This window comes from Phoca vitulina, unplaced genomic scaffold, assembly GCF_004348235.1.
Source record: "Phoca vitulina isolate PV1807 unplaced genomic scaffold, GSC_HSeal_1.0 scaffold20, whole genome shotgun sequence".
NCBI lineage: Eukaryota > Metazoa > Chordata > Mammalia > Carnivora > Phocidae > Phoca > Phoca vitulina.
In genome coordinates, this window is record NW_022589723.1 from 18,223,895 (window position 1) to 18,239,732 (window position 15,838).

The 15,838-nt window shown below is 37.0% G+C and overlaps 1 protein-coding gene across 1 annotated transcript in view; it reads left to right on the top strand.

Moving 5' to 3' along the window:
- Positions 1 to 239: 239 nt before the first annotated feature.
- AP4E1 (adaptor related protein complex 4 subunit epsilon 1) overlaps positions 240 to 15,838 on the top strand; it is a 59,893-nt gene continuing 44,294 nt past the window's right edge. Inside the window, exons 1-6 of the mRNA XM_032417191.1 lie at positions 240 to 465; positions 2,374 to 2,445; positions 6,540 to 6,663; positions 8,979 to 9,052; positions 9,490 to 9,611; positions 12,497 to 12,656. Coding sequence (XP_032273082.1) covers positions 316 to 465; positions 2,374 to 2,445; positions 6,540 to 6,663; positions 8,979 to 9,052; positions 9,490 to 9,611; positions 12,497 to 12,656 — 702 coding nt within the window. The 5' untranslated portion in view covers positions 240 to 315. The remainder of the gene's footprint in view (positions 466 to 2,373; positions 2,446 to 6,539; positions 6,664 to 8,978; positions 9,053 to 9,489; positions 9,612 to 12,496; positions 12,657 to 15,838) is intronic.

Here is a 15,838-nt window from a genome sequence, read left to right on the forward strand (position 1 = left end):
GGCTACCTTAATAAGGACCGGGCGTGAGACGCCGGGGTTGCCGTCGAAACCGGACCGTGCGGTACTTCTATTCCTCCCCGGCAGGTCAGCACCGCGCGCCGGCGGGCTAGCCGCCCTTCGCCGCGCGGACTCTCGCGCCCTCGGGCGGCCTCTCTCGAGAACGACACTGTCCTTGTCCACGCTGGACGCGAATAAAGATTTCTTCTTCAAACAAACAGGAAGTGTCTACGGAGGCCGGGCCGGCGGCTGGGCAGGGGCCGGGCATGAAGCCGGGCGGCGACCAGATCGCGGGCGGTGGCGGCGGCGGCGGCGGCGATGAGCGACATAGTGGAGAAGACGCTGACGGCGCTGCCGGGACTCTTTTTGCAGAACCAGTCGGTTGGCGGGCCCGCGGGCGTCAAGACGTCTTTCTCCTCGCGGCTCGGCGGCCTCGTCCGCGGCATCACCGCGCTAACCTCCAAGCACGTACGTGCTCGCCGGGCCGGGAGGTCGGGGGCGCCGGGCGGAGGCCCCCCGCGCTGGGAGGCCCGAGTCCGGCGGCGAGCCCCCGGGGCCGGCCCTCCGGCGGGGCTTACGGACTGCGTGTGTGTCAGTCGGTCCTTGCGTCTGTCTGGAAGCGTCACTTTCCTTCCCGGACTGACAGCTGGGAGGCCGAGTTTCCACAGTTGGCCGTGACACTGAGTCATTATTATCCGGGGCTGGTCTCTTTAATCTTTGAGTGTCCGTGTGTTTCCTGAGCGTTGAAGTGGAAACGTACCAATACGTATTCCATAGGTCGTTCGAGGATGAGATGAGCCATCAAGCGAGTGAAAATACCGAGAGCTGTGGGAGTGTCAGCATTGTTTACCTTCTACAAAGTTTCTTTACAGGTTCCCTCTCTCCAGTTCTTTCACACACCGGAACAGACCCTGCCCTCTGAACCTGTTGTTCGACGTCTTTGCGGAGCTTGAGGTTCTTAGGTTAGGCCAACCGGGTGGGCAAAGAAAAAGCGTTAATTCTCCCAAAATGTAAAATTTGTTATCTCAGCCTCAGATGGGCTTTGAAAATGACTAGTTATATTAGAAAGTATTAAGTTTCCGCAAACTTTGATAGTTGAACGGATTGTGTAAGATACTTTGTTATGTCGTAATTTGCTCAAAAGTTAATTTATGAAAGAGGTTATGTGTTAGACACTGACGAAAAAGAGTAAAACAAATTTTCTTTTCCCCAAGGAATTGGTCCTTCATCTTGGGCTTAAGACGGGTGTAAGCAATATACAATGACATATAAGTGCCCAGAGGGAAGGAATGACAGGGAGAAGGATTTTCTTCAAAGTGCCCTTGGGGTTTAAAACATTCTTTTTAAGCTGAAATAAGATGGTGCTCTGCTGGATGCTGTATTTCTGCTTCACATTCAGAAATCATTATTTATGGACACGATACTGTTTGTCTTAACATTTTGTCCTTTACTAATTTCTGTGAGATTCTGAGTGAAATTTTTTTTAAAAATTATTTTTGGTCTTAAATTGCATTTGAAACTGTACATAAGATATCTAAATGTGGCAGAACCTCACGAGTAGTTCTTTTGAGTAAGCTACCTAATGGACATCTGCTGATTCAATATGTAATTTAAAGATAGCATTATGTTAGCCAAAAATGGGGCCAGTATTCAAGTGTGCTAAGGAGATGAAATTCAATGCAGGCAGTAGAAGTAATCACATTGGTGTATTTGTTGTGTGTATGAGAGAGAGATGAGAAGTGAGGAAAAGGATATGAGGAATAAGGAGAAAAGAAGAGGGAAGAGTATAGCTTAAGGGAAAAAAAACTGATTTCTATTTCTTCCTTCTTTCCCTATTTCTCTTTTCTATGAAGACTTTTTACTTTTATTTATTTATTAAGATCTTTTTATTTTTAAGTTACCTCTACACCCAATGTGGGGCTCAAGCTCAGAACCCCAAGATGAAGAGTTGCATGCTCCACTGACTGAGCCAGCCAGGTGCCCCAGGACTTTTTACTCTTAAAGGCAAGGTGTGAGAACCTTATCCTGGACCAGTACATGAAAAATTTCTTCTTTCTCTCCACCTTTAATTCAAAACAAAGCAAAGCAAAACAAAAAAAACAAAACAAAATATTTTCTGCTAAACTGTCCTTGAGGGGACAGTAATTAAGTGAAGGAAAGAGGAATGGTGGATTATTCTTTCCAGGAATGACTGGGAGGGTTTGGAGCAATGCCTTTAGGCTAATCTTAAGCACGTAATTTTTAGAACTGTCCTTTAAAATAATGTTTTTTTGGTTGTTGTTGAAAGTATTATGAATTATATTTTTCTTTTTAAGAAATACTGTTATAGTTTGAAAAGACCATTATTCGTGCATTTAAATACTTTCACTTTTTTAGGAGGAAGAGAAACTAATCCAGCAGGAACTGAGTAATCTGAAAGCAACTGTTTCTGCTCCTACAACAACACTGGTAAGTTTGCATAGTCAGTGCCAGTACATTTTATATTTGAAATCTGGTCCACTATGGAGTCTGTAGTGGCGTCTAATTGATCAGTTGCTAAAATCTAATTTATCATAGTCACAATCAGTTATGGATGGTAGCAAGTCAGACATCAGCTTAAGCTTTTTATTATTGACTGGCTGCACCAGAGCAAGATTTGCTTGAGTGATGTCAATTCAATGCCAACGTGATGATAATTACATAAATGTGGCAATACTCATGGGACCCCAGTGCTGATCTTATTGTTTTAATGTTGTGCCCTGGGAAAAGGTTACGATATATCATTTAAGGTAATATTTTCAGTCCTGAATTGGTATATTATAGATCTCTCATTTTACTCTTCTACGTTTTGGAATATAGGTGAACGAGGTAGAAGAATGGTTTTCTTGCTGTAAAGCAGTGTATTGCACAACAGCTAAATCAAGTTCCAGTTATTTTAGAACTTGAGTTCCATATAACTTGATTTCTCAAACAGCATTCTTTTAGCAGCTATTTAGTGAGTAGCCACTATATGCAGGCCACTGTCCCTACATAGTTAGATTAAGATCTAAGTTTTTTCCTTTAAATTTTCATGTGGTTTCATATAATGAGATTTTGCCAAGCAACATTATTCAGCTAATATGTAGTGAGTGCCTTCTATGTGTAAGTCACTGTGGGAGTATTCTCCCTCTTCTAATAAAAATATAGGGGTGATCATTTTGCATGAACACAATAGTGTACATGAATAACATTTCTTCTTTGGGGGGTTATTTTTATTATTTTATTATTTTATTTTATTATGTTATGTTAGTCACCATACAATACAGTACCAGTTTTCGATGCAGTGATCCACGATTCATTGTTTTCGTACAACACCCAGTGCTCCACGCAGTACGTGCCCTCCTTGATACCCGTCACTGGGCTAACCCATCCCCCTACCCCCCTCCCCTCTAAAACCCTCAGAGTCTTGTTTCTCTGAGAAACCCTTGTTTCTCAGAGTCCATAGTCTCTCATGGTTCATCTCTCCTTCCGATTTACCCCTTCATTTTTCCCTTCCTTCTCCTAATGTCCTCCATGCTATTCCTTATGTTCCACAAATAAGTGAAACCGTATGATAATTGACTTTCTTTGCTTGACTTATTTCACTTAGCATAATTTCCAGTCCCATCCATGTTGATGTAAAAGTTGGGTATTCATCCTTTCTGATGGCTGAGTAATGTTCCATTGTATATATGGACCACATCTTCTTTATCCATTCATCTGTTGAAGGGCGTCTCGGCTCTTTCCACAGTTTGGCTATTGCAGACATTGCTGCTATGAACTTTGGGGTGCATATGGCCCTTTTCACTACATCTTTGTCTTTGAGGTAAATACCCAGGAGTGCAATTGCTGGGTCATAGGGTAGCTCTATTTTTAAATTTTTGAGGCACCTCCACACTGTTTTCCAAAGTGGCTGTACCAACTTGCATTCCCACCAACAGTGTAAGAGGGTTCCCCTTTTTCCACAACCTCTCCAACATTTGTTGTTTCTTGTCTTGTCAATATTTGCCATTCTAACTGGTATAAGGTGGTATCTCAGTGTGGTTTTGATTTGAATTTCCCTGATGGCTAATGATGATGAACATTTTTTTCATGTGTCTGTTAGCCACTTGTACGTCTTCTTTGGAGAAGTGTCTGTTCATGTCTTTTGCCCATTTTTTGACTTGAACATTTTTAAAGTCTAAGAGAATGTATATATTTCCTTTTATGATCATAGAAATATTTGGACAAATGAAGCTCAAAGCATAATTAATCTGATATATTTATGTGTATATATATATATATGTGTATATGTATGAAATCATTGTGGTATTTATTCATGATACTTGATAGAAATGTTAAGCAGAAATGGTATCTCTCCTTTTACTTTGTTTGATTTCCATTTTTTATAATTGACACATCTGGAGAAATAAGATAAATAGGTGGAAGTTAGGGAGCCAGAGTTTAGAAGGAAGATTTTGTAATAATAATGGACATCCAACTCTGGGCATGCTTTTTTTTTTTTTTTTTTTTTAAGAGAGAGAGAGCAAGAGAGCATGATAGGGCAGGGGCAGAGAGAGAAGGAGAGAGAGAATCTCAAGCAGGCTCCACACTCAGCATGGAGTCCCATGCAGGGCTCCATCCCTTGACCCTGAGATCATGACCTGAGCCAAAATCAAGAGTCAGATCCTTAACCAACTGAGCCACCCAGGTGCCTCTTGCATGCTTTATAGTCTGTTCCTGAGGTGGTTGGGTAGAGGTTGCATGACAGTTTGTTAAGAGAAATTGTAAAAAAAAATTCTGCTTTGGGGAATGGACTTTCTTCTCTAAAACTAGGAGAATAATAATGTATGCAATATAATTTTAATTAAATAGATCTCATAATGACCTTTGAAAGACTCTGAGATAAAAAGTTACAAAACTGGGGTGCCTGGGTGGCTCAGTCAGTTAAATGGCTGCCTTTGGCTCAGGTCATGATCCCAGGGTCCTGGTATCAAGCTCCGCATCCAGCTCCCTGCTCAGTGGGGAGCCTGCTTCTCCCTCTCCTGCTCCCCCTGCTCACTCTCTCTCTCTCTCTGTCAAATAAATAAATAATAATAATAAAAAAATCTTTTTTAAAAAAAGTTACAAAACCGGGGATGATACTTAATGGATTAGATGAATACTTTCACTCCTTATTGATGTGGAGGCCTTTTTTTTTTTTAAGATTTTATTTATTTATTTGAGAGAGAGGGAGAGCATGAGAGAGCATGAGTGGGGAGGCAGAGGGAGAGGCAGGAGCTGACTCCCCACTAAGCAGGGAGCCCAACGTGGGGCCCGATCCCAGGACCCTGGGACATGATCTGAGCCCAAGGCAGATGCCCACTGACTGAGCCACCCAGGGTCCACAGATGTGGAAGCCTTTGAAGAAGAACTTCCAGTATCTTTTAAGCTTGTTTTTTTCAGTATTTAGTAGTCTTAACATACTAATGAATTAACTTTTATTACTTTAAACATAAGTGACCTGAATTTTGTGTAATATACTAACCCTAGGTAATTTTTAGATATTAAAATAGGCTGTGGGCTTATTTTGAAACACATTTTATTTATATTTTTTATTTATGATTAAAATTTGCTATAAATATTGAGAATGCAAATATTATTATGCTAATAAAACAAATTGTAGAATCTCCTAAAACAACTTACTAGCTTGTGTTGTAAATATTGAAAGACCCAGTTAAAAAATTAAATATTGGAATAGTAATACTATTAATGATGCCATGCCCTTCAGTTCCTGATAACTGAGAGTTATTTAAAAAGAATGCCTGTAAAACAAACTATTGCATATTATGTACAGCAAAATAAATCTGAAGAAAGTTTGGGTGCAATTTGGTTTTTAAATGTAAAAATTATTTTCTTTACAAATGATTACCAACTTTTGGGAATTTTATGGATGTTTTCATTTGGCAAAGTATATTAAAATGATGTGCTCCAATCTAGAAGCCAAGTCATATTACCATGGGTGAAATTTTGTCTGAAGACCATGTGTCTCATATTATAACCAAATTTTACACAGGGACACCTAGAATTAGAAAGAGCTATAGTTGGGGCGCCTGGGTGGCTCAATCAGTTGAGTGTCCGACTCTTGATTTTGGTTCAGTCATGATCTTGGGGTCGTGAGATCGAGCCTGGCATTGGGCTCCATGCTGAGCATGGAGCCTGCTTAAGAGTCTCTTGCTCCCTCTCCCTCTGCCCCTCACCCTGCTTGCGCACATGCACGCTCTCTCTCAAATAAATAAATAAATCTTAAAAAAAAAAGAAATAGCTACAGTTGATTTATTTTATAATGTTGCCACTAACAAAATGTTAAAATAATTTTACTATAATCAGTACTGTTGGTAAGCTAAGCTTTGGAGCAACCTTTATTTATAAAATTTGACTTCAGGTTATGAATTTATAATATGTGTATGTTTTATTTCTTCAGTGCCAGGATTAAGGGATTTCCCTGTGAAATGATTGCAACATAATTTAAAAAAAATCAAAGTATTCTATTTATTTATGCAGTTACTGGATATTTTGCTTTGCAGAAAATAATGAAGGAATGTATGGTGAGACTTATATATTGTGAAATGCTTGGATATGATGCTTCCTTTGGCTACATACATGCAATCAAGTTGGCACAACAAGGAAACCTTTTAGAAAAAAGAGTAGGTATGTATGTGTGTAAGATTTTTATACTTACTGTTGCCCTTAAAGTTCCAGCAGCTATGTAAAATCAATGATGGTGGGTATATAGTGTGTTTTTAGAACACTGCCTTGTAATTTCCAAAGCTTTAGAAGAGAACACTTCAAAAACTCAAACCTATAAGTGAAATCAGTCTTACTGATCCATAGCATTTTGGAAATTTGGAGAAGATTAAAAATTGCCTGTTTTTGTGATAGTTAGATGACTATCTGTATTTGTCAAAACTCATTCAGGTCTCTATTGGTGGACATATGGGTTATTTTTTATTTTTTGCTTTTGTAAATAATGTTGCAGTGAATAACCTTGTACATGTGTTATTCATAGTTATAGAAATTTTAACAGAGACCTCAGAATCATTTTTATTGAGGTTTATGATCTTAGGGAAATATTTTATTGCCATGTAGAGGGACATATATCTGTAGGTATCACGACATTTTTTATGTGTGCTAATGAATAGAAGTTTTTTTTTTAAGATAGTATTTGAACCTTCTATATGTCTTCACTCTGGTGCTATTGCCTCTTCAGCTCTCCTGAGATTTCTAGGAATAGCTTTGGTGCTTTCTCTGATGGAGACACCTCCTTATTTTTTATAGGAATATTGTTGAATAAAATACATTTCAGTACATTAGATCAGGTATTACGTTAGGTGCTTTATCTTGCGAGATAGGAGAAGACTGAGGCTCAGAAAGGTTAAGTCACTTGTCCAAGGTCATACAGCTAATAAATGGTGGATCCTGAATGTAAACCCAGTTTCTATAAGTCAAAGCTTGTGTTCTTATCCTATATGTCACTCTTTTATATCAAACATATTCCATAATCATAGTCATTATTCTGTGTCTTCTGGAACCTTTTCATCTTTTGAGTCACCAAATATTCTCTCCCCTGTATCCTGAGTGTCAAAATAGTTAGGATATTTTTTATAACAGATAGAATTAAGGTTTTTTTTGAGATGGTCTTTGAATTTGTTTATCTTCTCATACCTTGATATTGGTGACTTGGGTGTGGGTGATACTATAGCTGATCACATGAGTTCTCAGCAATCTGATAAGACTTAATCTCTTTAAATGCTCCCTAGGGTTTTTCTCAATTCTTTCTTGCCCCTGGTTATATTCTTTTTTCTTTCTCATGCTGCTACTTCTTGGTTGTGAGAATAGGTAGTTTCTAACAGCTTTCCCATGATTCCCAGCAGACACACACACACACACACACACACACACACACACACACACACAGTGTGTGTGGATAATGATGGGGACAGTTGACATTAGAATTCCTAATGAGAGGACTGAAAGAATTGGGAAGAATGGAAAACAATGAGGGTGGAAGTCAGGGAATAAGACCTCAGTGTAGACTGTGTGGAGAGACAGGACAGCATAGGTATTAAAATATGAGCTAACTCCTACTGACTGGGTTTGAGTGTTGGCTCCACCATGTAATAGCCATAGACTTTGTGCAATTACCCTTTTTGGGCCTCATATTCTTTTGGGGGATAATAATACTTCATAGAGTTGTGAGGATTGGATGAGGTGAGGCTTGTAATGTACTGACCCATAGTAACTGTCTTACAAATGTTATCAGTATGAAAGGGTGACAAGAAAATGACTTGGAGTATCTAGAGTCCATGTACATGGCATCTGTCATAGTATTAATGTATTTCCTCAATCCTAAGATGTACTTTTTATGTTTTAATATTGAAATAAAAATGCTTACTTAAATCAGTGATTACATTTAATGTGGTAGACAGCGCTTCTTTCCTCAACAACTGTTACTCCTTCAATAGTGTGTCTTCATATTGAGAAAATAGGGTATTGTTTATGGCTTAATATATGATTTACACCGTATAGGTTGGTATTAGGTGGCTCATTCAATAATAACAAATAGCCCGTAACTCCCTAGTAACTATAGTAGCTATTAGATTTTGAACAGTTGTATGTTTGCTACAAGATAGAAAATATTTTGACTGATTGTGTAGAGATATGCACAGAAGATAGAAGGCATATATTTCTTATGTCATTTATAGGACTTTAAGTTGGTACAGATAGCCTCTTTTCCATTTCAGGTATATCCTGTGATACATAATTATGAAAGATTTTAGGATAAAGAACATCTGAAATCTTCCTGAAGTTTTTGAACCTCATATTTTGCAATCTGTCTTTATAGTTACCAGTAGCTGTTAACTTGGACACTTAAATTTTTGAATATATTATTGCTTTGTTTAATTTCTTGGGAAAAGTTCATTTTTGGCAGGTAATAATGATACTTTTCCCCTCAAATTTTATAGGTTATTTGGCTGTTTCTTTATTTCTACATGAAAATCATGAACTGCTGCTTCTCCTTGTGAATACAGTTGTAAAGGTACTGTATTGTATGTTGGTAAATATGAAGTCTTAAATTATCCTTCCAGGCAGCTGACATTTCACCTCAATCATATTGAATTAGATATTTTTGGAAGAAGCCAGGCTTACAGAATGGGCTTAGAAAGATCTTTTGGATTAGTTTCTGAGTTTGTAAAATGAGGCTAATAATAGAACTTAATCCAGTTGTAAGGGTTAAATGAAACATGCACCTGCTGCTGTTATTACGGTTTCATTTGAAAGCAGATCTCTGAAGACTTAGTCAGATGCACTTTCCCAGCTGTTGTCTTTTTCTCCAGGATCCATACTGAATGTACAAATTAATTATAAAGTTAGTAGAAAACTGTTAAGTATGTAGGACCATTGCCATGTTGAACTCACTAACCCCAAGTTTCAAAATTTGCACTGAATGTTTTGTTTGCTTAATCATTACATCAGGATTTGCAGAGCACTAACCTGGTAGAAGTGTGTATGGCACTTACTATCGTCAGCCAGATTTTCCCTCGAGAAATGATTCCAGCTGTTCTTCCATTAATTGAAGATAAACTTCAACATTCTAAGTAAGTAAATTATTTTTGGATATGTGGCTATACTATATATTTCAAAACAAAAATTCAAACTAAAAAATTTATTATAACTTAATGCTATTAGGGTGGAGGCTATTCTTTGACTGCCAGATATAATGCAAAAAATCCCTGATAGCATCGTCCTTTATTTTATGTGGGTTCGAGAAAATGCCAGGCAGATTTCTAAAGTTAAACTGAGAGGCAGTGAGGTTTAGTGTCAGGAATCCGTGGCTTTCCTCCCACTTCTACCACTAACCAGCAGTGGTCCTGTTTTTCCTTTGGCTATATGGGGTTGGTTGAAGCATGTTAGTTTTCACAAAGTTGTTTTGAGGATAAAGTGAAATAATGGAAAAAATCTGGCAGTGGTTCAAGTACTATGAATGCAGAGCTTCAATGTATTGGGGTTGCTTTCATAGCAAAACTGCAGTGTTCAAATTCTATTTTATAGCATTATATATCCAGATAAACCTTAACTTGTAGTATTTTGCTAATCTTATAAGATTAATTCTCTTTATCAGCTTGACTTACTTTTTCACCAATTATTTTTTTTAAAGATTTTATTTATTTATTTAAGAGAGTGAGAAAGCACAAGCAGGGTGAGGGGCAGAGGGAGAAGCAGGCTCTCCACTGAGCAGGAAGCCCGATACTGGGCTTGATCCCAGGACTCCCGGATACTGACCTGAGCCGAAGGCAGTCACTTAACCGACTGAGCCACCCAGGTGCCCCTGTTTTGTTTTGTTATTTCATTTTTTTTCTGTTTTCAACCAAGCTCTTAACTTCATAACCTTTAGGGCTAGGAAGAAGTTTGCAATCACTTTTTCCCTTTTTTTTTTTTTTGTGTGATTACAGTATTTTAGTTATATATACATTCTTAATAATTTTGTTATTCATGCAATATTTATTTTACATGTCTCTTTAAGCTAGTATTTTTAGTATTCTGAGATTATAAAATGTTGTCTTATGATTTGTATTCTTTCAGAAATTTTGGACCATGAATCTTCTGGCTATAATGATAGCTTTTACTAAGAATTATAGAATAACTTCATAGGCTTTTCAGACTTGCTTTAATGTTTTATTTATGTCAGATCTGTGTTCAGAACAAATGATGGCTATAGACAATTAATTACTGGAAATAAAACACTATTTTTCTTAGATAATTACAGGTTGATCTGATCATAGCAGAGCATTATTTTTATGCAATTTTTCCATATCCCCACTCTTTTGTGGTAATCAAATACTGAGCGTTTATATGAAATCCTTCTGAGAACTGAATTTTTTCCTTATTGCTTCCCATGTACTCTAATTTCAAAACCTGGCCTCTCCTGTCTTCCACCAGTTAGACTTTTTGAAACTCTGCTTCTGCTGTTATGGCCATACCTAACTCCATACAGAAGAACATGGGTCAGAGCTATAGGTAGGCCAGTGGATGTGACTTTCGAATTTCACCATGCCAGCCTCTGTCCAGGTCTCCTGATGTCTTTTGTTAGGCCTGTGGATTCCTGAGCCTGTTGAGTGTTTGCCTTCTTTTATCTTACTTCATTTACCTACTCTCTCTCTCAACTGAAATTGGTTAACACTCAATAGCAATACACTGAGATGTAGTTTACAGCCACCATAGTATTAATAATATTAATGGCAAATCTTGTGTTAGTCTGCTTTTGCTCTCTCTGTAAAAATAATTTTCCATCATGGCATAGTTTGGCTAGGAAGATAGTGAGTTGCTTGTTAATGGAATTTAGAAGAAGCTAAGTTTGACATTTGTTAGGAATCTTATAAAAGGTATTCTTGACTGGAACACAGAGGATTGCATTGAATAATCTCAATTTTGAGATTCTGTGATTTAAGGTAACAGAAATACCTAAAAGCAAATGTTTCACTTTTGTGACATTTGCTGCTGTTATGAGCACTGCCAGCATAGCCTGCAAATATGAAATATTTAGAAATAGGCATAAGTGAGAATAACAAGGAATGTATCTCCTTGGAAATTACATTAGAATATAGGATTGTTATTTTTGCTTCTTGTGTGCTAGACATTATCTGTTACAAATTAAGTGTAGGGTTAGTGTATACTTTCCTCTTCATTGTTTGTTTTTTTTTTAAGTTTTTATTTATTTGAAAGAGAGAGCAAGCACAAGTGAGAGGGTGGCGGGGGGGGGAGAGGCAGAGGGAGTAGCAGACTCCCCACTGAACAGGGAGCCTAATGCAGGGCTCGATCCCAGGACCCCAAGATCATGACCTGAGCTGACAGCAGATACTCAACCTAGTGAGACCCAGGTGCTCCTACTTTCCTCTTCACTGTAATGACATTTTTGAAACATGAGCTGGGCAAGGGGAAGAGTAACATCTTTTAATGTGAGTCTCCCTTTCTATTGCCCTGCCTCCCTAAAGTATTTGGGGTATGCTTGCCCATGGTACAAAAAAAGAAATATTAAAAGGTAGAATGTTAATGAGATTTTCAATATTAATAAAGAGACTGTTTAATATTACTAGGCAGAATTACCTCTTACAGATTAGAACTGTTGATTCTTTTCCCAGTTTCTAGAGAGATGATTTTCAAAAGTGGAATTAGGGAATTAAGGAGTTTGTTTTTCTTCCTTGTTTGTTCTGGTTTCAAAAATAATAAATACGTGCTTGTTACCAAAAATTATGTAACTAAAGATTTTTATAACGTGGGCAATTAGTCTCTTGAGGTCTTACCTCCTGGAGATAACCACTTTTTATAGTTTGGTGGATTAGAATAAAGAAATAATAAATGTATAATTCTTTCTTTTTATATTAAGGTAATAGCTGATATTTTAAAATCATCTCATCTACAGTCTTTTCAAACTAAATGCATGACAAGTCAGATGGTTTGTTTAGATTTTATTTTTTATCTTTAGGGAGATTATACGAAGAAAAGCTGTTCTGGCGTTATATAAATTCCACCTCATTGCTCCTAATCAAGTACAGCATATTCACATTAAGTTTCGGAAAGCACTTTGTGACAGAGATGTTGGGGTCATGGCTGCTTCTTTGCACATATACTTTAGGATGATTAAGGTAAGTTGGAAATTTCAGGAGGTACTGAGTAGTTGCCATTAGAAAAATGTAATTATGGAATTAAAAGAAAACTCAGATTTTTCAGTAAAATGCTTAATTAACATTTCAAGTATTTACTGTTGACTTTTTAATAGTAATTTTTGCAAGTTGTTTGATAGCATGAGTTGTAGGCACATTACAAAATTAGTCTGTTTTTTTAAATGACTAGGTTTTTTTGAGTTAACTAAAGGTGTATGGAAAAATAGTAGCTATAGAAGAAGATTGAAATTTGCAGATTTGTGGTTTTTCAAGCAGTGACTTTCTTTTAAATTTTTTATTTATTTATTTTTTTTTTATTTTATTTTTTTTTTAAAGATTTTATTTATTTATTTGAGAGAGAGAGAATGAGAGACAGAGAGCATGAGAGGGAGGAGGGTCAGAGGGAGAAGCAGACTCCCTGCCGAGCAGGGAGCCCGATGCGGGACTCGATCCAGGGACTCCAGGATCATGACCTGAGCCGAAGGCAGTTGCTTAACCAACTGAGCCACCCAGGCGCCCTCTTTTAAAGATTTTATTTGTAAGCAATCTCTACACCCAACATAGGGCTCAAACTCACAACCCCGAGATCATGAGTCGCACGCTCCACCAACTGAGCCAGCCAGGCGTCCCTATAATTTTCTTTTAAATAGATGCTTTTATTATATAAATCTTGGTTTATGAAGTTTTTGTTCAACTATTTATTTCAAAATAATTGTAGATTCACAGGAGGTTGAAAGGAATGTATACCAAAGTCCCACGTGCCCTTCCCCCTGCCTCCTCTAATGGTAACAACTTATACAACTATGGTACTATATCAAAACCAAAATATTGACATTGATATAATCCATAGTTTTAGATTTCATCAGTTACACATGCACTCGTGTGTGTAGCTCTATGAAATTTTATCATGTGTAGCCTTGCATAACCATCCCCACAACATCCAGAGACTCAACTGCACTATCCTTTGTGTCGCTCCTTCATAGCTACACCCATCTCATGCCCCCCACCCATCCCTAACCCCTGGCAATTACTAATCCATTCTTTATCTCTCTTTATATGTTACTCCATGAATGATACATTATTGGAATTATGCAGAAAATATAGTTTGAGATTGGCTTTTCTCATTCAGCGTAAGTTCCTTGAGGTTTATTTAAGTTGTTGCAGATATCAACAGTTTGGTCCTTTTTATCGCTGAGACATATCCCACGCTACAGATGTGCCACAGTTTGTTTAAATATCAACCAACTGAAGGATATTTGGGAAGTTTCCAGTTTTTGGCTATTATGAATAAAGCCGCTATGAACATTCATGTGGTTTGGACACAAGTGCTCATTTCTCTAGGATGAATGACCAGGAGTGCAATTGCTGGATTGTATTATAAATCCATTTTCAGTTTTTAAAGGAACTGCCAAACTGTTTTCCAGAGTGACTGCATGCAACCTACTTTTTAAACTTAACAATATGTTGTCAGCAATTCTTATCATTATTTCCTATGTCATTAAATATTCTTCTAAAACGTGGATGGCAGTACATAATTTCCAAACCAATTTCCTAATTTTGAATACTTAGGAATATTTCTGATTTTTATATTATAAATAATAAAGTGAAAAATGTGATTTTGAATAAATCTTTGTGCCTATTTCTGATTATTTCCTTAGGATAAATTTCTACACTTACACATACTGGCTTAAAGAGTATGAATGAACATTTTAAAGTCTCTTGCTACGTTTTTTTCAAATTGTCCTACTGAAAGGCGTTTCAATTTAAAATCCCACAGCAATATATGAGAATTGGGCAAAGTTTGTAAAACTACTAATATTGCAACACAAATTGCAAATGATTGGTATCTTTAATATATAAATAGACCTTACATATCAACCAGAAGAAGATTAAATACCCAATATCAGGATGCTTTGGACTGCAAGTGATAGAAAACTCAAAATTCAAAATTTTATCAATAGAGAAATGTATCACTTTATATAATAAGAAGTCTAAAAGTAGGGCAACTTCTGGATTTGTTGATTTCACACAGCTTTAATAAAAGGCACCACAGTACCCAGACTAACAGTGCAGGCACTGAAGCTACACTGTTAGATTAACATCTCAACTCTTCCACTTACTAGGTGTGTATCATTAAGCAAATTACTTGTCCTATTTATGCCTCAGGTTCCTATTTTGAAAACGGTTATATTAGTAGTATCTATTTCATAGGATTGCTGTAAGAATGAAGAGAGTTTATATATGTAAAATACCCATTAAGTGTCGATATCATCAAGAGTCTAGATTCTTTCTGTTTTTCTGTTCTGCCATCCTTGGCATGTTAACTTTATCCTCAGTCTTGAGACCTCATGGTCACAAGATAGCTGCAGTAATTCTAGGCATCATATTTCAGACAATCAGAGATAGTAGAGACAAAATAGTCTTCTCTGTTACTTAAGAACAAAGAAACTTTTCCAAACAGATCTCCCTCATATCCTGCTGGCTAGAAAATGGGTTATCCAACACCAACCTGTTAAAAAAAATTTTTTTAAAGGAGAATGGAATTGCCATGATTGGCTTAGACCAGTGAGGATTTACCCATAAGCTAAAACCCACTTTCTCTGTGGGTAGAAACCAAACAAAATCAGTTCTTTTAACAGGGAAGAAGAAAGAAATGGATATCGGGTGGACAACCAGAATATCTGTCATGTATCATATTAGAAAAAAATGGGCAATGCACGTGCACCAGCAATTCATAAGAGAAGAAATGCAAAGGCAAATAAACACGAAAAAAATGTTCACCTTGATTAATGAACAAAGAAATGCGAATTAAAAGTTTTTGTATTTTCTCTATCAATTTGGCAATGATGAAAAAGAATGATAATCATCTATAACAGCAATAAATATACAAGGTGCCTAGGAATAAATCTTACACAAGATGTGTAAGACCTATAGGGAGAAAATTATAAAATTTTACTGAACAACCTTAAAGAAGACCTAAATAAATGGAGATATATACCATGGCCATGGATAGGAAGACTCAGTATCCTAAAGATGTCAATTCTCCTCAAATTAATTTAGAGATTTAAAGTAATTCCAAGGAAAATCTTTAGGGTTTTTTTTGTTTTTGTTTTGTTTGTTTTGTTTTTAGGAATAGACAAATTATTTCTAAAATATATATGAAA